Below are 23983 nucleotides of genomic sequence, written 5' to 3' on the forward strand. Positions count from 1 at the left end.
AAGTATTTAGAAACAAGAGGGAGTCAGGGGCTTTGGCAAATGGGACATCTCAGGCCCCATCTGAAAACTGCAGCCACTAGTCAATAGTGACAAAGGCTGCCAGATCTCTGGAGAGGCCAGAATCCCCAGTGTTACATGAAATCTCCCGGTTTTCAATGGTAGCGCAAATATTTTTGATTGGCATGCATTCAAACAAAACACACCTGGTCACCAGTTTGTGACCTCTGTTCTAGAGTATTACCCATCTGCCTACACTGGGGAAAGCCCTGCAAGGTAACTTCGCTGAACACTGGTGGAGAGCACACCTGCCAGCAGGTGTCTAACAGCTCTCGTGCCCACACCTACGACGGGTGTCCTGGCAGGGCTGCTTGAAGTGCTTCCACAGGAAAACCACCTTGAGAGGCAACGTTTTCAAAGCAACCATAAATCCAGGAGGGAACATCACAAGCACCAACATGTCTTACAGGCAGGCTTCCCCACCTTGACCAGAGCCCACACCACCCTTGGTACGTTTTTTGTTTCAACTCTGTATCATACAATTTCCTGTGAAAAGAGGCTTTCAGAGCTTAAAAAGCAGGGAGAGGGTTGAAATCCAGTCATCTAGGACAGCAACATCCTTCTGCTGAATTGGCTCTTCTAATAGGGCCAATTTCTTTCTTAATTTTTTAGCCTTCTTTCTTAATTTATAAAACAGAGCAAACAAATTACTTTGGGCTCATTCTGGTCTCTTGTATATGCTACATGACTATATTTAGCTCATCTTGCAAAGCTTCCTGAGTTTATATAGGCCAAAAGTAGAGTTTATGTAGGCCCCTTTTTATTATGTAGGCATTAACTCTTACTGCAAATTGTGTGTGTGTGTGTGTGTGTGTGTGTGCATGCACACGTGTTGTCTTCCTGACTGATTACTTTCTCTCGCCTTAACAGTGGCCGGTATACACAAAGCACTCACCCAAGGTCAGCTCTCACTGCCGTCACTATTCTGCCTCGCTATGTAGGGGACGGATGGGAGGCGGGCCATGCAGGGCAAACATTCTGTCTGTTCTATCTGGGTCCCTAACAGTCTCGCTGCCCTCCCCCCGCCTCTCCTCCCACAGATCCTTGGAGGGCTCCCTGGAGTGCAAAAATCACTACTCTAGGATAAATAAATGTAGTCCTTTAATATCCTAATTTAATTTTAAATTTATTCGGAAAATACCCTTATCTTAATTAATCTCTTCTATCCAAGCTGCTTTTATTCTAGAAAACTATTTTGAAATTTCAGACATTTTCCTAAAGTGATCACTAGGGCACAAGATGAGTAGGCAGCACCTGTCCTGAGATGCTCACAGCCCGGCCAGGGTCTCTGGGACAGAACTGAGTGCTAGGTGGCTTGGGGTCCACAGGCCTTGGCAAAGGCCCCCTGGAGGAGCCTGGGAGGGCACAGAGGTTCAGCTGTTCAGGTCCTGAAGCCCAATGTCTAACGGCCCTCCCTCCCACATGCCACAAAGCACCTCCAATGTAACACCCCAAACTGAGCTCTCAGTGTCCTGAAAATCTCGCTTCTCCCATGAAGCTCTGAGTGTGGTTAATGCCACCACATCCATCTTCACTGGTCACATCCACTTCCCCTTTCATTTCCCCTTCCATCTCCTCCAGTAGCTAGTAAGTCACCAGGTCGTGCTGAAGGTTTCTCTCAGATGGTTCTGGAACCACTCTCGTCACTGGCACCACTGCCAAGGCACTTGTGGAACCTGAGTGTCTTGCTGGGCTACGGCAGCAGTGGCTGAACTGGCTTCCCTGCCTCCGGCTTCTTGTTTAATGTCTACCTGCTACACCTTCCCCTCCCGTGTTCTGTAGAACTGAACCGGTCCTCCTCCTCAAGATGCTCTCTGCCTCCAGGATAAAGTCCGGGCTCCTCACCAGGGGATCTTTCTCAATCTGGCCTCAGCCTAACTTCCCAGTCTCAGCATCAGGAAAATCCCCACCTGGGCTCTGGTCTCTGGAACAGCTGCCTTGGTTCTCTGAAAAGGCCATTTACTTGCAAGCCCCTAGCCCTCTGCTCAAGCTGTTCCCTCCTCTCAGAAAGGTCTTTCCCACTGGCTTCTCTGCTGGAAGAACGGCTGTTCTGTGCACGGCCCCAGCCAAAATGTTTCCTATTCTGCAAAGCCATCTTTGCCTGCAGTACAACCGAAGCCCACATGTTCTCCCAGCACTTTGTATAAACACCTTGTTTGGAAGCGATCACACCCAAACACTAAGTGATTTTAGTCACTCAGTTATCCTTAGCACAGTCCCTGGCACAACAGCAGGTGTTCAATCAACGCTCACTGAAGGGACTGGGAACCCAATGACTGGAAACTTCATTCTCAGGGTGCCCATAACAGAACCAGGAAGTGGGACCCAAGGAAAGAGAGTCCCTTGGAGAACCAGGCTTGAATACTGACACTCTCCTTCTGTGCTTCCTCTTTCTCATTTTCTCTCTAGCCTCCAAAAATCAGAAGTCCTCATCCCTGAAGCCAATCGCAGGTGCTGGCATTGTGACAATGAGCTGCAATGCACATTGTGAATAATTGGCTGTACCCCCCAGGAGGTGCCGGCCTCCACAAAGACAAGTCTGGGGAATCCAGATCAACCTCCAACCGGGTGAATGACGGAGGAGGGGGCGTCCCCATGAACCGAGCCTGGTGGTGCTACTGCCCAATTCAAGTTCCTGCGCCCCCAGCGTCTCCTGGCACACACCACTCCACACTGCCCAAAAACTAGTTTGCTGCGGGGTGACCACGACTTGGGCTGGCGATCTTTGGCAGGACACGCCCACCTAGCAGCAGATGCGCTGGTCAAAAGTACAGATACGCATACGTCTGTAACTGTGGAACCAACAGCTAGGAAGCCAAGAAGCCAAATACACATTGGCTGAAATGAATGCTAATCTATGGTTTTATCTGCCCAGATCCATACTAAAAATAATTCAGGGAAGGAGGAACATAATATCTATTTTAAAATAACTGCAGATTAAGGAATAACTCAACCCTAATCTAGCCGGGCATCACCATACTTCCAGGTACCATAAAGAAAGTTATGGAGGAAAATATGAAAAAAAGAAAAAGCATAAATGTCATTCATATTACCATGGTATTTACAAAGGTAATACAATGTATCTTAAAACAGTGAAACACTTAAGGGGAAAAGGAAACAAGTTAAAGAGAACTTTGACCAGCAGAGAGAAAACATGGTCCAGACATGAACTAAATAACCGCCCCTCCCCGAGTCACAGCTCTCCCTGCCACTACCTCCACCTCCATCCTTTCACCTCCCAACTGTTAAATGACATCAAGAGGAGAAGGAACTGAGAAGCAGGAAGCTAAACACAGTGGCAGAATTTAAAGAACATTTTTTTGTAAAATCAAGAAAAGCAGAGCCTAACAAATTCTGAGCGAAGAACTTTATGCCCTCTAGTCTGAGAGAAGAAACATTCACGTTTTACGACCTGGACTGTTTCTAACAGAATAGCAGGCGTCTTGGCATAAGGTCAAAAGGAAAGTACACCCAACACGGACTGTGCCCTACATGAATCAGACAGATGGCTCTGAGAACAAGAAATGTTATGGAAAGACATGTCACCATCTCCAAAGTCAACTCACGAATGGCCTCAGTGGTCAAGCGTGAAGAGTTAATAAGTATAAATACTAAATACGTTCGTTGCTCAACTAGCTATATATGAATGAAGGTTTCACATTATCAAATGTTCCAAACCTCTGAAGCATCCCCCCTCTGTGAGTGGAAGCGCTTCGTAAGTCTACAGCAGCCTGTGTGTGCCTACCACCACATGTCTGACCCCCACCCCCTCTTTCCATGCTTCCACTGCCATCAGGGCTGTTGTCGGCTTTGTCCACTGCTACATTCTCAGCAGCTAGAACAGCACCTGACACATAGCAGCTCATTTGTTAAACAAATGAATCCTGCTGCTGTCTGGGAAACCAACAAACCAAGTTAAGACTCAGAATTTTGCCCAAATAAAGAGTAAAAAGGGAGGATCTTCTACAAATAAAGAGCTGTCTTCGTGACAACATTGTGACAGAATTGAGACCCTCTTTGCTTCTTACGATTGTCGGCTATACTATAACAAAGGGGGCCACAGAGAAGAGGCACGCATGAAATGGGATGTGCTATGCTAATTGCTCTATTTTCTATGCTCTTACCAGTTTTATTTTAGAAGAAAGATTTTCTGGCAATTTTGTTTTCAGTTGATTTGTTTCCTTGAATGTAGGTGGAAATCCACTCAGGAAAGCCAAATCTTGCATTAGCACTAACCCAGGGACTTCCTTATCTGTTGTCTAAAATAAAAAGGGGAAAAACACAACTCAGTTTCCACATCATAAGACTGGTGAAAACTTACAGCTGAGAAAACTAGTAAATATCTATTGCATCACACAAGCTTCAAAATAAGAATATTACAATTATTTAAATCGATATTCACTAGTACTAGAAAGCTAGGCTTAGAGGAAAAGTAAACATTAAAAAGTCTCTCAAAGTAAAACAGCTTTATTTCTCATACTTTTATTCTAATCCACTGCAAAAATACAGTTAATTTAAAGTAACATACCAAATAGCCCCTCCAAACTGTCTGTCTGCTGTTTCCTTTAAAAATTCCAATGTGGGCATCTTCAACTACAATAGAGAATACAATAAACAAGCATTTTTTAATGAATACTTAACTATGATGTCTGGCAGGACAATGTACAAGGCATTTTGAAAGCTGTTAAACCAGTATAATACATGGTCTCAAAGAAAAGGTAGTTGGGGGAGACAAAATTAACCCATCTAACAAAAGGGGAACAAATGTAAATTGCTGTACAATTAAACGTTAAATTTTGCAATACTGAAGGAGAGACTCATGTGGGCAGAAGAAATGTAGAAAGCAAACATCAAACCTCAACATGTGTAATTTAAAAAACAAAACTGTTTGACCAGAGTAAAACATCTGGGGGTGGTGCGTACTAGGAAAAAAAGGGCAACCAGAAGGGAGCCTTGAAAGCAAGGCCAGTGGCATTTAGATTAACGGCGGGGAGCCACTTAGGACTCTCCTAAGGTTCCTCCAGGGTCACAGTGAATTCCTAAGATTCATCAGGTAATGTGATTAGAGCAGATTAAGTTGGCGGTGAGGAGGGTGATGACACAGCCCTACTGGGAGAGAGTTCTAAAGTGATGGGAACAAATGAGATCAGCAAACCTGCTGACATTCGGGGACCATGGAAAACAGGAGAGGTTGGAAGGCTGCAATTCTGATCCTCAAAATGGGCACAGAAAGCAGGGTCTGCAGATTATAGCCTGCAAGATGGGTGCTGATCCTGAGCAAGAGTCTCAAATGTATCAGAAAAATACAGTTGGTGAGCACTGGAGAAAAGAAAGTCTTCACAATATACTGTTTATCTTTAAAGAAAGTACTGAGCACTTAGAGCATGAGTTCATTATGGGTAAATTTATCAGATACACACCTCACTCTGCCTCCGTCTGTCTGTCTGTCTCTCCCCATTGATATGGTGGATTCTATACTGGTAAATCAGACAATTCAAATAGATGAGCAATATGTATTTGTACATAATCTCAGGAAGGTAGCTAAACAACACATGGCATCTTTGTGGATTTCACGGAGACCAGATCTCAAGTTAGGCGGATTATAACCAATTCTGATCAGAGGGTGTAAAATGGTAAAAGCCACAATCAACCTAGAGGGGGGTTCTGGAGGTCTGCTATAGGTCTGCTCAACAATCCATCAAAGTTTTGGAAGATACAGAAGGCATGCTTGTGAAATGTGTGGGCTTACACGGAGCCGACAGAGAAGCTACTATCCTGGGTAACAGACTAAGGGTTCCCCAAAGTCCTTGATTGTTTGGAGCAGTCAGTCAAATCTAGCAATATAAAATCTCCTGCAAACGAAGGTAAGATCTTTAACTTGGCAACAAACCAAGTAAAAATTAAAAGGAGTACTTGAAAAAAAATTTTTTTAAATAAATAAAAGGGGTATTTGAGCATTAGCACATGTAAGATTTTTAAAAAGACTTAGGAGTTTTAGCAGCCAGTGAGTTCAGTATGAGTCAGTAATGCTCAGGCCATACCGAGTTTCCATCCCAATGTTGTGCTTTTAAGCAGAAGAAGAGGGCTTAGAGTAAGAAGGGTGACATTCCCCAATACCAACCCATCAGGAAACCCTGTTGAGCTGACCTTCAAAATGTCCAGAGTCCAACCACTTCTCACCACCACTCTGATCCAAGCCCCCTTCCTTCTTGCCTGAATTATTACAAGCTTTGCCCCTCCTCAGTCTATTCCCACCAGAGCAGCCAGACTCATCCTTCTGGAACGTAAGTCACATCACATTACTCCTCTACTCAAACCCTCCAATGATTGATTCCTCACCGCACTGTGATTGGAAGCTGAAGCCCGTTGTGGTTACTGAGGCCTATACCATTTGGTCCCTGTGACTTCTCTGGGCTCATCTCTTGGCCTCTGCCCCTTGGTTCACTCTATTCCAGCCATACTGGCCTCGCTGCTCTTCTTCAAACATGTCAGACACCCTCCTGCCTCAGGGCCTTTGCACTGGCTATTCCACTTACCTTATATATAAGGAATATATGGAGAATCATTCCTTCCCACATATTCATGTTGCTGGCTCTCTCACCTCCTTTAAATTTTCACTCAAAAATCACCTTCTTGGGGAGTCTGCCCTACCACTCAATTTCCCCTGTTCAATTTTTCTCTACAGCATTTATCTCCTACAAACTATATAATTTACTTGTATATTGTATCAATTGTCTGGCTCCCTCTGCCACGATGTAAATTTCTTTTTTAATTTATTTATTTTTTAAATTTTTGGCTGCGTTGGGTCTTTGTTGCTGTGTGCAGGCTTTCTCTGGTTGCAGCGAGCGGAGGCTACTCTTCGTTGCAGTGCACGGGCTTCTCATTGCAGTGGCTTCTCTTGCTGTGGAGCACAGGCTCTAGGCATGTGGGCTTCAGTAGTTGTGGCACGCGGGCTCAGTAATTGTGGCATGCGAGCTCTAGAGCGCAGGCTCAGTAGTTTTGGCGCACAGGCTTAGTTGCTCCGCGGCATGTGGGATCTTCCCAGGCCAGGGCTCGAACCCATGTTCCCTGCATTGGCAGGTGGATTCTTAACCACTGCACCACCAGGGAAGCCCCCCAAGATGTAAGTTTGATGAGGGCAGAGACTTCTGTCCATCTGCTCACTGCTGCATCTTCAGCACTGAGAATAGTACCTGGCACATAGTATGCACTCAATAAACACTTCACGAATGAAGAGTCCCGATCTCTTTGAAGACTGAACCACACTGAAACAGAATGTTCAATTCCAGTGGAAACACTTTTAAAGTGATAGAAACTAAAGCTCATTCTGAGAAGAGCAAACTAGGGTGCAGACAAGCCCCTAAGAGACAGCTAAAGGAAGAAGGAGAAACGTCACACAGGAAAGGGATTACATTAGTTCTGTAGGATCCCAGTGGGTATAAATTTAATCAGTGTGAGAGAGCTGTAAGGAGGCACTTTGTAATTCCTTGTAAAAGTCAATGTAGTCCAGAGGTAAAATCAAGTGTCACAGGAGGAAATTCATTTCCTAAACATCAAAGGGATAAGCTTGACTGCAAAAACCATTTTGCTGAGGAGACGCAGGCCCCGGCCACAGGGCGGGATGGTTGACTGCAGGAGGACTGTCCAGTAGGTGGACACAAGGGAAGTGGAAGGGTAACCGGGAGAGGGGCAGAAATGACACATTTGAGAAGGAAAAAAATCAACAGATTTCAATGATTAACTGGAAAGAGGCTAAATGAGATTTTTTTAAAATGCCAAACATGGCTAAAATTTTTTAATCTAGATAAGGGTTTGGCAGTCCATGGTCTAAAATCTAGCCACTGCTGGATTTAGTATGGCCCCAAGCTAAACACAATTTTGACATTTTAAAATGGTTAAATGTTTATACAAATACCTACATAATATCTGCCATTTTGCCTCTGGGCCCACAAGGCCTAAAATATTTACTACCTGGTCCTTTAACAAAGAATTCTGTGATCCTGGATCTCAAAAACTAAGGATGATAAAGAGTGAGTTTGTGGCCCACTAAAAATGGAAGCTCCATGAAGGCAGGAATGTGCCTTTTTTTTTCTCTGCTGTTTGCCTAGAACAACAACCAACTCAGAGCAGGGGCTCGACAAATCTTTACTAAATGAATCAACTTAATAGTAGGATAGTCAAATAAAAACCCAAGTGGAAATTCAAAAACAGCTTTTAGAAGACTGTCGTTTAACACAAATTTTACTTATAACAAAATTTATAATCTTTTAGGTCTCCAATATGTTATAAAATTAGTAGAGATAAACCCAAGATTCTCTCCATAGACGTTATAACTGAGTAATAACTGCTAACATAATGTCATTCTTTTTTCTCTTAAGGTGAAGTGTTATCAGAGTACCTTAATTTAAGGAAACCTCAATTTAAAAAACAAAGCTGGGCTTCCCTGGTGGTGCAGTGGTTGGGAATCTGCCTGCCAATGCAGGGGACACGGGTTCGAGCCCTGGTCTGGGAAGATCCCACGTGCCGCGGAGCAGCTGGGCCCGTGAGCCACGATTGCTGAGCCTGTGCTCCGCAACGGGAGGGGCCGCAATGGTGAGAGGCCCGCGCACCGCGATGAAGAGTGGCCCCCACTTGCCACGGCTGGAGAAAGCCCTCGCACAGAAACGAAGACTCAACCCAGCCATAAATAAATAAATAAATAAAAAATTTAAAAAAAGCTAATGGGAGAGGAACCAAGAAGGCGGAGTAGAAGGACGTGCTCTCACTTCCTCTTGTGAGAACACGAGAATCACAGCTAGCTGCTGGACAATCATCGACAGGAAGACACTGGAACTCACCAAAATAGATACCCCACATCCAAAGACAAAGGAGAAGCCACAATGAGACGGTAGGAGGGGCGCAATCACAGTAAAATCAAATCCCATAACTGCTGGGTGGGTGACCCACAGACTGGAGAACACTTATACCACAGAAGTCCACCCACTGGAGTGAAGGTTCTGAGCCCCACATCAGGCTTCCCAACCTGGGGGTCTGGCAACAGGGGGAGGAATTCCTAGAGAATCAGACTTTGAAGCCTAGTGGGATTTGACTGCAGGACTTCAACAGGACTAGGGGAAACAGACACTCCACTCTTGGAGGTCACACACAAAGTAGTGTGCGCATCGGGACCCAGAGGAGGAAGGAGTGACCCCACGGGAGACTGAACCAGACCTACCTGCTAGTGTTGGAGGGTCTCCTGCAGAGGCGGGGGGGCGGTGGCTGTGGCTCACCATGGGGACAAGGACACTGACAGCAGAAGTTCTGGGAAGTACTCCTTGGCCTGAGCCCTCCTACAGTCTGTCATTAGCCCCACCAAAGAGCCCAGGTAGTCTCCAGTGTTGGGTTGCCTCAGGCCAAACAACCAACAGGGAGGAAACCCAGCCCCACCCATCAGCAGTCAAGTGGATTAAAGTTTTACTGAGCTCTGCCCACCAGAGCAACAGTCAGCTCTACCCACCACCAGTCCCTCCCATCAAACCTCTTAGATAGCCTCATCCACCAGAGGGCAGAGAGCAGAAGCAAGAAGAACTATAATCCTGCAGCCTGTGGAACAAAAACCACATTCACAGTAAGATAGACAAGATGAAAACTCAGAGGGCTATGTACCAGATGAAGGAACAAGATAAAATCCCAGAAAAACAACTAAATGAAGTGGAGATAGGCAACCTTCCAGAAAAAGAATTCAGAATAATGATAGTGAAGATGATCCAGGACCTCGGAAAAAGAAGGAAAAAGAATGAAGGCAAAGATCGAGAAGATGCAAGACATGTTTAACAAAGACCTAGAAGAATTAAAGAACAAACAAACAGAGATGAACAATAGAATGACTGAAATGAAAAATACACTAGAAAGAATCAATAGCAGAATAACTGAGGCAGAAGAACGGATAAGTGACCTGGAAGACAAATTGGTGGAATTCACTGCTGCAGAACAGAATAAAGAAAAAAGAATGAAAAGAAATGAAGACAGCCTAAGAGACCTCTGGGACAACATTAAATGCAACAACATTTGCATTATAGGTGTCCCAGAAGGAGAAGAGAGAGAGAAAGGACCCGAGAAAATATTTGAAGAGATTATAGTCGAAAACTTCCCTATCATGGGACAGGAAATAGCCACCCAAGTCCAGGAAGCACAGCGAGTCCCATACAGGATAAACCCAAGGAGAAACACGCCGAGACACATAGTAATCAAATTGGCAAAAATTAAAGACAAAGAAAAATTATTGAGAGCAGCAAGGGAAAAACGACAAATAACATACAAGGGAACTCCCATAAGGTTAACAGCTGATTTCTCAGCAGAAACTCTACAAGGCAGAAGGGAGTGGCATGACATACTTAAAGTGAAAGGGAAGAACCTACAACCAAGATTACTCTACCCGGCAAGGATATCATTCAGATTCGATGGAGAAATCAAAAGCTTTACAGACAAGCAAAAGCTAAGAGAATACAGTACCACCAAACCAGCTCTACAACAAATGCTAAAGGAACTTCTCTAAGTGGGAAACACAAGAGAAGAAAAGGACCTACAAAAACAAACCCAAAACAATTAAGAAAATAGTCATAGGAACATACATTATCAATAATTACCTTAAACGTGAATGGATTAAATGCTCCAACCAAAAGACAGAGGCTTGCTGAATGGATACAAAAACAAGATCCATCTATATGCTGTCTACAAGAGACCCACTTCAGACCTAGGGACACATACAGACTGAAAGTGAGGGGATGGAAGAAGATATTCCATGCAAATGGAAATCAAAAGAAAGCTGGAGTAGCTATACTCATATCAGACAAAATAGACTTTAAAATAAAGAATGTTACAAGAGACAAGGAAGGACACTACATAATGATCAAGGGATCAATCCAAGAAGAAGATAGAACAATTATAAACATATATGCACCCAACATAGGAGCACCTCAATACATAAGGCAACGGCTAACAGCTATAAAAGAGGAAATCGACAGTAACACAATAATAGTGGGGGACTTTAACACCTCACACCAATGGACAGATCATTCAAAATGAAAATAAATAAGGAAACAGAAGCTTTAAATGACACAACAGACCAGACAGATTTAATTGATATTTATAGGACATTCCATCCAAAAACAGCAGATTACACTTTCTTCTCAAGTGCGCACGGAACATTCTCCAGGATAGATCACATCTTGGGTCACATATCAAGCCTTAGTAAATTTAAGAAAATTGAAATCATATCAAGTATCTTTTCTGACCACAACGCTATGAGATTAGAAGTGAATTACAGGGGGAAAAAAACGTAAAAAACAAGAACACATGGAGGCCAAACAATATGTTACTAAATAACCAAGAGATCACTGAAGAAATCAAAGAGGAAATCAAAAACTACCTAGAGACAAATGACAATGAAAACATGACGATCCAAAACCTATGCGATGCAGCAAAAGCAGTTCTAAAAGGGAAGTTTATAGCTATACAAGCCTACCTCAAGAAACAAGCTCACCTTACACCTAAAGGAACTAGAGAAAGAAGAACAAACAAAACCCAAAGTTAGCAGAGGGAAAGATATCATAAAGATCAGAGCAGAAATAAATGAAATAGAAACAAAGAAAACAATTGCAAACATCAATAAAACTAAAAGCTGGTTCTTTGAGAAGAGAAACAAAATTAATAAACCATTAGCCAGACTCATCAAGAAAAAGAGGGAGAGGACTCAAATCAATAAAATCAGAAATGAAAAAGGAAAAGGTACAACAGACACTGCAGAAATACAAAGCATCCTAAGAGACTACTACAAGTAACTCTATGCCAATAAAATGGACAACCTGGAAGAAATGGACAAATTCTTAGAAAGGTATAACATTCCAAGACTGAACCAGGAAGAAATAGAAAATATGAAAAGAACAATCACAAGTAATGAAATTGAAACAGTGATTAAAAATCTTCCAACAAACCAAAGTCCAGGACCAGATGGCTTCACAGGTGAATTCTATGAAACATTCAGAGAAGAGCTAACACCCATCCTTCTCAAACTCTTCCAAAAAATTGCAGAGGAAGGAACACTCCCAAACTCATTCTATGAGGCCACCATCACCCTGATACCAAAACCAGACAAAGATACTACAAAAAAAGAAAATTACAGACCAATATCATTGATGAATATAGATGCAAAAATCCTCAACAAAATACTAGCAAACAGAATCCATCAACACAGTAAAAGGATTATACACCATGATCAAGTGGCATTTATCGCAGGGATGCAAGGATTCTTCAGTATACACAAATCAATCAGTGTGATACACCATATTAACAAACTGAAAAATAAAAACCATATGATAATCTCAGTAGATGCAGAAAAAGCTTTTGACAAAATTCAACAACATTTACGACAAAAACTCTCCAGAAAGTGGGCATAGAGGGAACCTACCTCAACATAATAAAAGCCATATATGACAAACCCACAGCAAACATCATTCTCAGTGGTGAAAAACTGAAAGCATTTCCTCTAAGATCAGGAACAAGACAAGGATGTCCACTCTCACCACTATTATTCAACATAGTTTTGGAAGTCCTAGCCACGGCAATCAGAGAAGAAAAAGAAATAAAAGGAATACAAATTGCAAAAGAAGACATAAAACTGTCACTGTAAGCAGATGACATGATACTATACATAGAGAATCCTAAAAATGCCACCAGAAAACTACTAGAGCTAATCAATGAATTTGGTAAAGTTGCAGGATACAAAATTAATGCACAGAAATCTCTTGCATTCCTATACACTAATGATGAAAAATTTGAAAGAGTAATTATGGAAACACTCCCATTTACCATTGCAACAAAAAGCATAAACCTACATAAGGGGCTTCCCTGGTGGCACAGTGGTGGAGAGTCTGCCTGCCAATGCAGGGGACACGGGTTTCAGCCCTGGTCTGGGAGGATCCCACATGCCGCGGAGCAACTGGGCCCGTGAGCCACAGTTACTGAGCCTGCACGTCTGGAGCCTGTGCCCCGCAACAGGAGGGGCCGCGATAGTGAGAGGCCCGCGCACCGCGACGAAGAGTGGCCCCCGCTTGCCACAACTGGAGAAAGCCCTCGCACAGAAACGAAGACCCAACACAGCCATAAATAAATAAAAACTAAAAAAAAAAAACCTACATAGGGAGACAAAAGACCTGTATGCAGAAAACTATAAGACACTGATGAAAGAAATTAAAGAGGATACCAACAGATGGAGAGATATACCATGTTCTTGGATTGGAAGAATCAATATTGTGAAAATGACTATACTACCCAAAGCACTCTACAGATTCAATGCAATCCCTATCAAATTACCAATGGCATTTTTTACGAAACTAGAACAAAGCATCTTAAAATTTGTATGGAGACACAAAAGACCCCAAATAGCCAAAGCAGTCTTGAGGGAAAAAAACGGAGCTGGAGGAATCAGACTCCCTGACTTCAGACTATACTACAAAGCTACAGTAATCAAGACAATATGGTACTGGCACAGAAACAGAAACATAGATTAATGGAACAAGATAGAAAGCCCAGATATAAAACCACGCACCTACAGTCAACTAATCTATGACAAAGGAGGCAAGGATATACAGTGGAGAAAAGACAGTCTCTTCAATAAGTGGTGCTGGGAAAACTGGACAGCTACATGTAAAAAGAATGAAATTAGAACACTTCCTAACACCATACACAAAAATAAACTCAAAATGGATTCAAGACCTATATGTAAGACCGGACACTATAAAACTCTTTGAGGAAAACACAGGAAGAACACTCTTTGACATAAATCACAGGAAGATCTTTTTTGATCCACCTCCTAGAGTAATGGAAATAAAAACAAAAATAAACAAATGGGACCTAATGAAACTTCAAAGCTTTTGCACAGCAAAGGAAACCATAAACAAGACGAAAAGACAACCCTCAGAATGGGAGAAAATATTTGCAAATGAATCAACTGACAAACAATTAATCTCCAAAATTTATAAACAGCTCATGCAGCTCAATATTAAAGAAACAAACAACCCAATCCAAAAATGGGCAGAAGACTTAAACAGACATTTCTCCAAAGAAGACGTACAGATGGCCAAGAAGCACATGAAAAGCTGCTCAACATCACTAATTATTAGACAAATGCAAATCAAAATTACAATGAGGTATCACCTTACACCAGTTAGAATGGGCATCATCAGAAAATCTACAAACAACAAATGCTGGAGAGGGTGTGGAGAAAAGGGAACCCTCTTGCACTGTTGGTGGGAATGTAAATTGATACAGCCACTATGGTGAACAGTATGGAGGTTCCTTAAAAAACTAAAAAATAGAATTACCATATGATCCAGCAATCCCACTACTGGGCATATACCCAGAGAAAACTATAATTCAAAAAGACACATGCACCCCAATGCACATTGCAGCACTATTTACAATAGCCAGGTCATGGAAGCAACCTAAATGCCCATCGACAGACGAATGGATAAAGAAGTTGTGGTACATATATACAATGGAATATTACTCAGCCATAAAAAGGAACGAAATTAAGTCATTTGTTGAGACGCAGATGGATCTAGAAACTGTCATACAGAGTGAAGTAAGTCAGAAAGAGAAAAACAAATATCGTATATTAACGCATGTATGTGGAACCTAGAAAAATGGTACAGATGAACCGGTTTGCAGCACAGAAGTTGAGACACAGATGTAGAGAACAAACGTATGGACACCAAGGGGGAAGCCATGGGGGGGTGAGGATGGTGGTGTGCTGAACTGGGCAATTGGGATTGACCTGTATACACTGATGTGTATAAAACTGATGACTAATAAGAACCTGTTGTATAAAAAAATAAATGAAATTCAAAAATTTTTTTAAAAAAAAGAAAAAACAAAACAAACCAGTGCTCACTTCGGCAGCACATATACTAAAATTGGAACGATACAGAGAAGATTAGCATGGTCCCTGTGCAAGTATGACACGCAAATTCGTGAAGCATTCCATATTTTTTAAACATAAACAAGACGAAAAGACAACCCTCAGAATGGGAGAAAATATTTTTAAATGAAGCAACTGACAAAGGATTAATCTCCAAAATTTACAAGCAGCTCATGCAGCTCTATATCATAAAAACAAACAACCCAATCCTAAAATGGGCAGAAGACCTAAATAGACATTTCTCCAAAGAAGATATACAGATTGCCAACAAACACATGAAAGGATGCTCAACATCACTAATCATTAGAGAAATGCACATCAAAACTGCAATGAGGTATCACCTCACACCAGTCAGAATGGCCATCATCAAAAAATCTACAAGCAATAAATGTTGGAGAGGGTGTGGAGAAAAGGGAACCCTCTTGCACTGTTGGTGGGAATGTAAATTGATACAGCCACTATGGAGAACAGTATGGAGGTTCCTTAAAAAACTACAAATAGAACTACCATACGACCCAGCAATCCCACTACTGGGCATATACCCTGAGAAAACCATAATTCAAAAAGAGTCATGTACCACAATGTTCATTGCAGCTCTATTTACAACAGCCAGCACATGGAAGCAACCTAAGTGTCCACTGACAGATGAAAAGATAAAGAAGATGTGGCACATATATACAATGGAATATTACTCAGCCATAAAAAGAAACAAAATTGAGTTATTTGTAGTGAGGTGGATGGACCCAGAGACTGTAAGACAGAGTGAAGTAAGTCAGAAAAACAAATACCGTATGCTATCACATATATATGGAATCTAAAAAAATAAAAAAGGTTCTGAAGAACCTAGGGGCAGGACAGGAATAACGAAGCAGACGTAGAGAATGGACTTGAGGACACAGGGAGGGGGAAGGGTAAGCTGGGACGAAGTGAGAGAGTGGCATGGACATATATACACTACCAAATGTAAAACAGATAGCTAGTGGGAAGCAGCCGCATAGCACAGGGAGATCAGCTCTGTGCTTTGTGACCACCTAGAGGGGTGGGATAGGGAGGGTGGGAGGGAGATGCAAGAGGGAGGAGAGATGGGGATATATGTATATGTAAAGCTGATTCACTTTGTTAGAAAGCAGAAACTAACACACCACTGTAAAGCAATTATACTCCAATAAAGATGTTAAAAATAAATAAAGAGAAAGAAAGAAATAAAAAAATTAAAAACAAAGCTAAATTTAGCAAAACAATAAATCATATAACTTGTTAAATTTGTCAAAAATTACCCCAGTACTTTCCCTATATATTTTCAAATATAACCTATATTTTAAAAATAAGCTAGTTAGTGCTTGCTTCAGCAGCACATATACTAAAATTGGAATGATACAGAGAAGATTAGCATGGCCCCCGCACAAGGATGATATGCAAATTCATGAAGCGTTCCATATTTTTCACTTTGTTATAAAGCAGAAACTAACACACCACTGTAAAGCAATTATACTCCAATAAAGATGTTTAAATAATAACTGTAAATAATAATGATAATAAAATAAACAGTAATTATAAGTTAAAAAAAAAAGTTAGTTATACAAAGTAGTTCAGAAGCAGGTCTATAGGGTGAAGGGGAGATATCTGTGCTTAGAAAAGTTATAGTTTCCTTTCAAATGACAAATAATAAGTACCAGGAAATGAGCACTGTGTTAGACACTGTTCAGGACACAAAATGGTGAGGATAAGGTGTCTGCCCTAAAGAAATTAGATGAGGGACTTCCCTGGTGGTCCAGTGTGTGAGACTCAGCGTTCCCAATGCAGGGGGCCCGGGTTCGATCCCTGGTCACGGAACTAGATCCCACATGCGTGCTGCAACTAAGAGCTCGCATGCTGCAACTGAGAAGTCTGCATGCCACGACTAAAGACCCCACATGCCGCAACAAAGATCCAACGTGCCGCAACAAAGACCCAGTGCAGCCAAAATAAATAAATAAATAATAAATAAATAAAATAAAATGTTAAAAGTAAATGATGAATTAAAAAAAGAAATTAGATGAGAACACCATAAACTCCTGTGCAGTCAAAAACTAAGTTGTGAATTAGGTTACAAGTACTACAGGGATACAGAAAAATAAAATCATTGTTGAATGTGCTAGTCCAGGACCTTCATGGAGACAGAACTGGAGAGGGGGCTGGAAAGAAAAGGAGATGGGCTGGGAGAGGAAGAGGCTCAGGACAGGCAGCCCCACATCTGTGAGAAGACGCCGACGGCTGTGAGGAGATGCCAGGAGGGCAGGGATGCGAGGGCCAATGGGCAGGACCAAGGCAATTAAAGCTCCATCTAGAACACCAGCAAGAGGACTTTGTATCCATGTGAAAAACAAATATATACTACTATTATTCTCTCCAAAGAGATAGCAACTGTAAACAAATTGGAAAACTCTGATTTTATCAGTTTCATGCTAGACAGATCAGAGAAGAACTTTAGAGGCCGGCAGAGCAGATAGGCATCTATTATTGGGGCCTGGGTGAAGAAACTCAGTCTGGTGTAGAAGAAATCTGATGAGTATGAAAGGTAAGAATCTAAGATTCTTGCAAAAAAGCAAGTCATAGGATGAGGCGGATTACTGGTTAGAGTAACAACGGGTCAAAGATGGTTCCAAAGATTTAGGCTGGGAGGTACGACATTGAAAGAATGGGAACTTGAGAACAGGGCTGTAAAGAGAATGCGACAGTTTTCATTTTACACAAGTGAAAACAGAGCTTCCTGGGAGAGTCACTCAGTGCAGAGGAAGGATGAGACAAGAGGAAGGATGACTGAAGGAGACGCAGGCGTGGGGCTCAGCAGCTCAGTGGCCGAGGAGAGGACGGGATCTCTAAGGATGCAGGTGCAGTTCTAGGTCAAGAATTACAAGTTTAATTCTATTATCGGGCCAAATCAACTGCATAACCAGATGTTTCAGAACTTAAAGTATGAATGCTCCAAGTATGGTCAGTCCAAGCTGCAGAAAACAACATAGCTGAGGAATTTTGAAAGAAAAAAGAAAAAAAATAAAGCCTCCTGAATAACTCCCAGCCAAGAGAATACAGTAAATTTGAGTACCAGGTTTAAGGTCCTGACCACAGCACAGGAAGGCATGTGTATTACACAGAGTAAAATAGATGTAATCCCTTTCTGACAGCAGGGCTGAAATACAATGGCAGCTCCCCTTTTTACATTTTTAGTCTATCAAGCATTTCTTTAAAAGTGAACCAATTCTGTTCTATTCAAAATTTTGTTATTCCAACATCCAATGATAACATGATTTTAAAATACCCACAAGAAGATCTTACCATTCTTTGTACTGTCGAAAACAACAACTGAGACATTAGTGGAAGGGTTTTTTGGTTTTGCAACGTTGAATATGTCACTGGCAGAATGAAAAGAAGGATAAAGAGATGGCAGGTCCTTCAGTGTGATGTTGGTCGGCAGAGCTGGGTCCAGGACGAGCATTGGCACCTTAATGCAGTGTGTCAGCAAACACTCCAACTGCTTCTCACTGGAAAGAGACACGAACATGCTCACAACTACATGCTTGAAAATTTAATCAACACTGAAAAGCTTGTTGGTACTACTAAATTTCACAGGTGTTTCTTCTATATTTTATTTAAAAATCATAATCTTTCAATAAACAAGGAATTTTATCACAAGAATATAAAAATTTAGTAAGTTAGCAAGTATGGCATAAAATTATCAAACAAGTACAACTCGAAAGATAGAGCTTTCAAACTCCTGTTAATAAAATAAGACTGCAGACTTCCCTGGTGGCGCGGTGATTGAGAATCCACCTGCCAGTGCAGGGGACACAGGTTCGAGCCCTGGTCCGGGAAGATCCCACATGCCACGGAGCAACTAAGCCCGTGCGCCACAACTACTGACCCTGCTCTCTAGAGCCCGTGAGCTGCAACTACTGAGCCCACGTGCCACAACTACCGAAACACACAGGCCTAGAGCCCATGCTCCGCAACAAGAGAAGCCACCGCAATAAGAAGCCCATGCTCCACAACCAAGGGTAGCCCCTGCTCGCCACAACTAGAAAAAGACCGCGCGCAGCAACGAAGACCCAACGCAGCCAAAAAAAAGTTAATTAATAATTAAACAAATTTAAAAAATAAAATAAGACTGCCACAAAATTTACTAACTCAAAGGTGTACAAGAAATTAAGCACTTCATTACTATTGTTTTAAACATTATTTGTAATTCCAGGAAAGCCCAATATCAGACAGATTAGGAAGTAGATAAATTCTGGTTAACAGAGTGTCATCTTATCAGAAACAGTTTACCAATTCCAACTAGAATACAATTAAGTACACTGAATATGACAGGACACTGAGGCAAACAAAAGCAAATGTGACAAAGTTTTATGAAGTTACATGAAATATTCCTGTCTAAACGTAAGAAATACCTAGAATAAACAAATGGGCAAAGGACACAGCTAGAGAACTCAGAAGGTGGGAGATGACCAGTTAACAGACTATATGTGAAATTGTGCAACCTCACTAATATTCAAAGAAATGCAAAAGAAAATAATGACCTTTTGTTTAACTAAATTAGCACCCCTCAAAAAATGATGATGCAATGTTAGTGCAAGTGCAGCAAGCCTATTCCTCTCAAACTCTGCGGGTATCCCTCCAGATGGGTGCCCCATTTCCTCTTTGGAAAAGCAATTACATTATCTATACATATATACTTCTTCAGACCCATGAAAACATACATACGTTTCTTCCTCAGTAGTTTATGTCCAGGAATCTAGTCCAAGTAGAAGAGAAACAAAAACAGGAAAAACAACAAACCCACACACAGAAAATGCCATAGACCCAAATATAATATCACAAAATATTTACAAAGTGAAAATATGGCAGTGCCCAACATTTAGCAAATTATAGTCCAGTTACTTTATGGAATATTATATAACTATTAAAATTGATAAGAAGTATTAAGATAATTTATCAACATAGAAATGTGTATGATTATATAAAATAAAAAGTAGGATACAAAATTGCAAAGGTTATAAATTATTTACTATAAAAACATACATGAAAAGGAAATAAGAAAATGATCATAATTGTTGAGTGAGGGCCAAAGAATTATGTGAGTTTGTTCTTTTCTTTCCTCTCGACCTTTCTGTAACGTCGCATCACTGCTTTAATTTAAAAGTCATTTAAAAATAAGTCTTGGGGACTTCCCTGGTGGTGCAGTGGTTCAGAATCCGCCTGCCAACACAGGGGACATGGGTTTGAGCCCTGGTCCGGAAAGATCCCACATGCCGCGGAGCAACTAAGCCCGTGCACCACAACTACTGAGCCTGGGCTCTAGAGCCCACAAGCCACAACTACTGAAGCCAGTGCACCTAGAGCCTGTGCTCTGCAACAAGAGAAGCCACAACAATGAGAAGCCCACGCACCACAATGAAGAGTAGTCCCCCGCTTGACGCAACTAGAGAAAGCCCATGCGCAGCAACGAAGACCCAATGCAGCCAAAAATTAATTAATTAATTAAAAAATAAACAAATAAAAATAACAGTATTAGCAATAGATATTTATAAATAAATATGCATAATTAACATTAACAGATGATTCAGAAGGCACTTTTGGATCATTTCTATGAATAACTCTTCTATTTTAAGTCTAATGGTTCAGTGGGGAAGTGGCAGTTAACAGAGATTTCCGCTTGTTAGTGAGACAGTCTTGTTTTAAGGACCTATCAGAGTCAGGTATGATTCAAATCAAGACAGATCATCTGATTCTTGTCATTGGGTTAAATCTCCTTCCCAAGTCCTTAAATATAAGACATACAACTATGACAGCTTTTAAAGATAAGGAAATATACACTGAACACATAGTTAAACAATGGACATAGATTCTATAAATGAAAACACTGGTGTAAGTTAGACTTAAGTGAACCAAGAGAACAGCACATCAAGACAGATTAATGGAAACGACAAAGAAGAAACACCTTACCTAACGTATCTAGAAACGATAAAGCTTTGGTTAGCTACAACCAGAATAACCAGAGTTCTCAATCAGCTGTGCCTCTGTTTTCTCATCTAATGGATGCACTTAATCTGGGGGTCAAAAACCAAAAGAAGAGGGACTGAACAGGAGCAACAGAGTAAGTAAAAAATACTTACTCTGTTTTGTTGTGTACTCAACAAAAGCAAGGGAGAAGAACCTAGACAGTTCACCTCACTCCTTTGATTTTCATTACTGAGAGGAAAATCAAAATGCTTACCTCTTCTTAGTTGGTTCCGTTGTGTTCTTCCCAAGGATTTCTCTAGTGAAAGCAAATAGATTTCATTATATATGCATGGACTAGTGCTAGCCTTACATGTGAATGAGGGAACTTAACAACATTGATTTTCCTGCTTACTCCACGAGAACCAACCAGTAAGTTAAGAAGTACTGTACTGTGTATAACATTTAAGATGCATAATAAATTATACATTTTAATATGCTATGATCAACAAATATTATCATGTACCACCCACAGTAACCACAAAAGTTTACTTAAAATATAAGCTTTTACATTTTACTAGTAAAACATAGTTACGAGGCTATCAAAGTGATTTTCATGCACTGGGGAGGAACACAGAGACAGAGACAGAGACAAATGTGTTGCAGCATAACATGGCCAAAGACCTGCAACTAGGGTGCACCCATAACATTTACAAAGAAATGAATGGGGAAATTCTCAGTAAATACTCCTGAGGAATCAGAAGGGAAGTTACATCAGCCAGATCTCCAGCTCAGAAGGCTCTCCAGAAGCCCACTGTACTTCTCCCAGATAAAGTAAATAAGATAATCAAAATTCCATATTTAAAAAAATTACCAAGGTTTCTAGTTCCATAGTATACTATTTGATATTAAAAAGGGTAACAAATATACTTTTTACTGCCTTTATCAAATGGAAAAAAACTTATGTCTGTAGGCCTGTTTTATTTTCAAGGGACTAATCCATCTTACTGTGTAGCAATTTTGCATAATAAAACCTTACTTCATGAAGCTATCACATCTGGGACTCAGACCGAATGAGTAGGAGGCCCAGGGCTCCCTTAGGTGGCTCCTCCACCTGTAGGCCCTTTGGAGACCAAGGCATCACTAGAGCATCACATTCATGAGATGGCCACCTGACAAAGTGAGGCCAAGATCTCACCAAAGTGGCCGAGTCGTCCTTGGGCGCCAAGAAACAAGGGTTGGTTGCATGACTGCCAGAATCTTGTAAGGGCATGAATTTGAGATGCAGATTCTTGTTTGAATAGCAGTGTAAACATCATCTTACCTTCTGAAATGTACCATTAGTTATAATTGTAGAACTTTTTGTGTTTTGTTTTCTGACAATCAGTTTTACCTCATTGCTTTCTGTTCCTCCTCCATCTGTTCTCTGACTTGCTGCAGTTCCTTCAGTAGTTCAAGATCTGTACCATTCACCCAGGTGTAAACCACGTCGATCGGCATGGGCAGACAGAGCCTAGGGTAAAACCACAAGTCCTCCAGCTTATATGCATTTTTCCAACATACTTGGGAATAAGAGCATAACAGGGTTTAAACTCAGAGGTTATGAAAAATTCAGCAAAAAGGTAATCCAACCACGGCGTACATCACCGACTTGCATGCTTTCAGACTGGGGCTGGGGCACTAATATTTACTGAGCACCTTCTCTGTGAGTTGCATTCTGCTAGACACTTTATGCAGTTTTGCATCGTCTGATCATCACAGCTACCCGGTAGAGGCTGTTGTCCCTTCAGTTTTAAGGCTGTGGGGGAGGTCTTAGAAGTTCACTTTAAACTGCTACATTCTCAGTTTAGCAAGTGAGAAAGCTGGGATACAAATGCAGCCAAACATAGAAAAGAAATTAGAAGCTTAAACAAAGTTACCAAAAAAAGAGTTAGCCAGCAGTCCACAATGAAGACCTGGCCCTCTTTAATGCTACAGCCTTCCCATTCCCAGCTGCCCCCAAGCCTGGCCCCTCCCCATCCTGTTTGCCCTACTCTGTTTTGTTTTGTTTTGTTTTTCATAGCAATGATCACCTATTAAACAATTAACATGTTACATACACTGGTAATTCATGTGTCCCTCCCCAGAATGTAAGCTCCAAGGCAGCAGGAAACAAGTACCCAGAGGATTAGGATTTGTGCCTGCAACGTGAAGAACTCAATGATTTACTTGAAACACTAGCATAGAAGACCTTGCCGAACCTGCTTGATTTTTCCCTTACTATCTTACCCCCAAGGAGTCAGGCAGGCTTTTAATTCTTGAGTATCCTGTCTAAGCTCCATCTCAGTGTTTTTGTTCAGGTTTTACCCCTGCTGAAAGCTTTCTTCTCCTTTCCTTCATCAACTTACCATAATCCTACCCATCTTTCAGAGCCTGCTCCAGACCTACAACACAGGAGTTCATAGTGACATAGACATAATTTGGATAATTCTGTTTCAGGTTTGATCTTTTCCAAGAAACAGTACAGTTTTTTTGTTTTGTGGGGGTTTTTTTTGGGGGGGGGTTGTTTTTTTGGTTGCTGGGTTTTTTTTTTGGCCAAGGACCCAAGCTTACTCTCCTTTTGTCTTTCTCACAGGCCAGGCACAGGATCGGGCCCGCGGCAGCACGAAGGGCTCCAAAGACTAACCAAAACATGACTTTTGGCCACAGGGTTAATTATCTCAGGGGAAAAAAAATGCAGTTTGGTGGATAAATCTTTCAAATTATGGAAGGAAAAAATAAAAAAAATTAAAAAAATTAAAAAATAAATAAAAAATTAAAAAACACTTATAGCTTAAAAGAAGTAGGTGAGATGACTGGATGAAAGGAGTGCTTATCCATTTGTTGAATAAGTATTTACTGAGCACTCAGTATGTGCTAGGCACTGTTCTAGGTGCTGGGGACTCAGCAGTAAACAAAGAAAACAAAATCTATGCCTTCATGAAGCTTACATTCTAGAAAGGTGAAGACAGGAAA

General features: G+C 41.3%; 1 protein-coding gene and 2 non-coding genes across 6 annotated transcripts in view; 2 read left to right on the forward strand and 1 right to left on the reverse strand.

Moving 5' to 3' along the window:
* GNPTAB (N-acetylglucosamine-1-phosphate transferase subunits alpha and beta) overlaps positions 1-23983 on the reverse strand; it is an 83070-nt gene that overhangs the window by 26577 nt on the left and 32510 nt on the right. For all 4 annotated transcript variants that reach the window (XM_059936766.1, XM_059936765.1, XM_059936764.1 and 1 more), the window contains 5 exons: positions 22383-22502; positions 21267-21308; positions 18329-18534; positions 4586-4650; positions 4182-4316 (listed from right to left, as the gene is read on the reverse strand). In XM_059936766.1, coding sequence (XP_059792749.1) covers positions 4182-4316; positions 4586-4650; positions 18329-18534; positions 21267-21308; positions 22383-22502 — 568 coding nt within the window. The remainder of the gene's footprint in view (positions 1-4181; positions 4317-4585; positions 4651-18328; positions 18535-21266; positions 21309-22382; positions 22503-23983) is intronic.
* Positions 14979-15085, forward strand: LOC132373880 (U6 spliceosomal RNA). The gene has a single exon (XR_009505536.1). It is a non-coding gene; the product is annotated as a U6 spliceosomal RNA (small nuclear RNA).
* LOC132373883 (U6 spliceosomal RNA) lies at positions 16350-16456 on the forward strand. Its single transcript, XR_009505539.1, has one exon. It is a non-coding gene; the product is annotated as a U6 spliceosomal RNA (small nuclear RNA).

This window comes from Balaenoptera ricei, chromosome 10 (assembly GCF_028023285.1).
Source record: "Balaenoptera ricei isolate mBalRic1 chromosome 10, mBalRic1.hap2, whole genome shotgun sequence".
Lineage (NCBI taxonomy): Eukaryota > Metazoa > Chordata > Mammalia > Artiodactyla > Balaenopteridae > Balaenoptera > Balaenoptera ricei.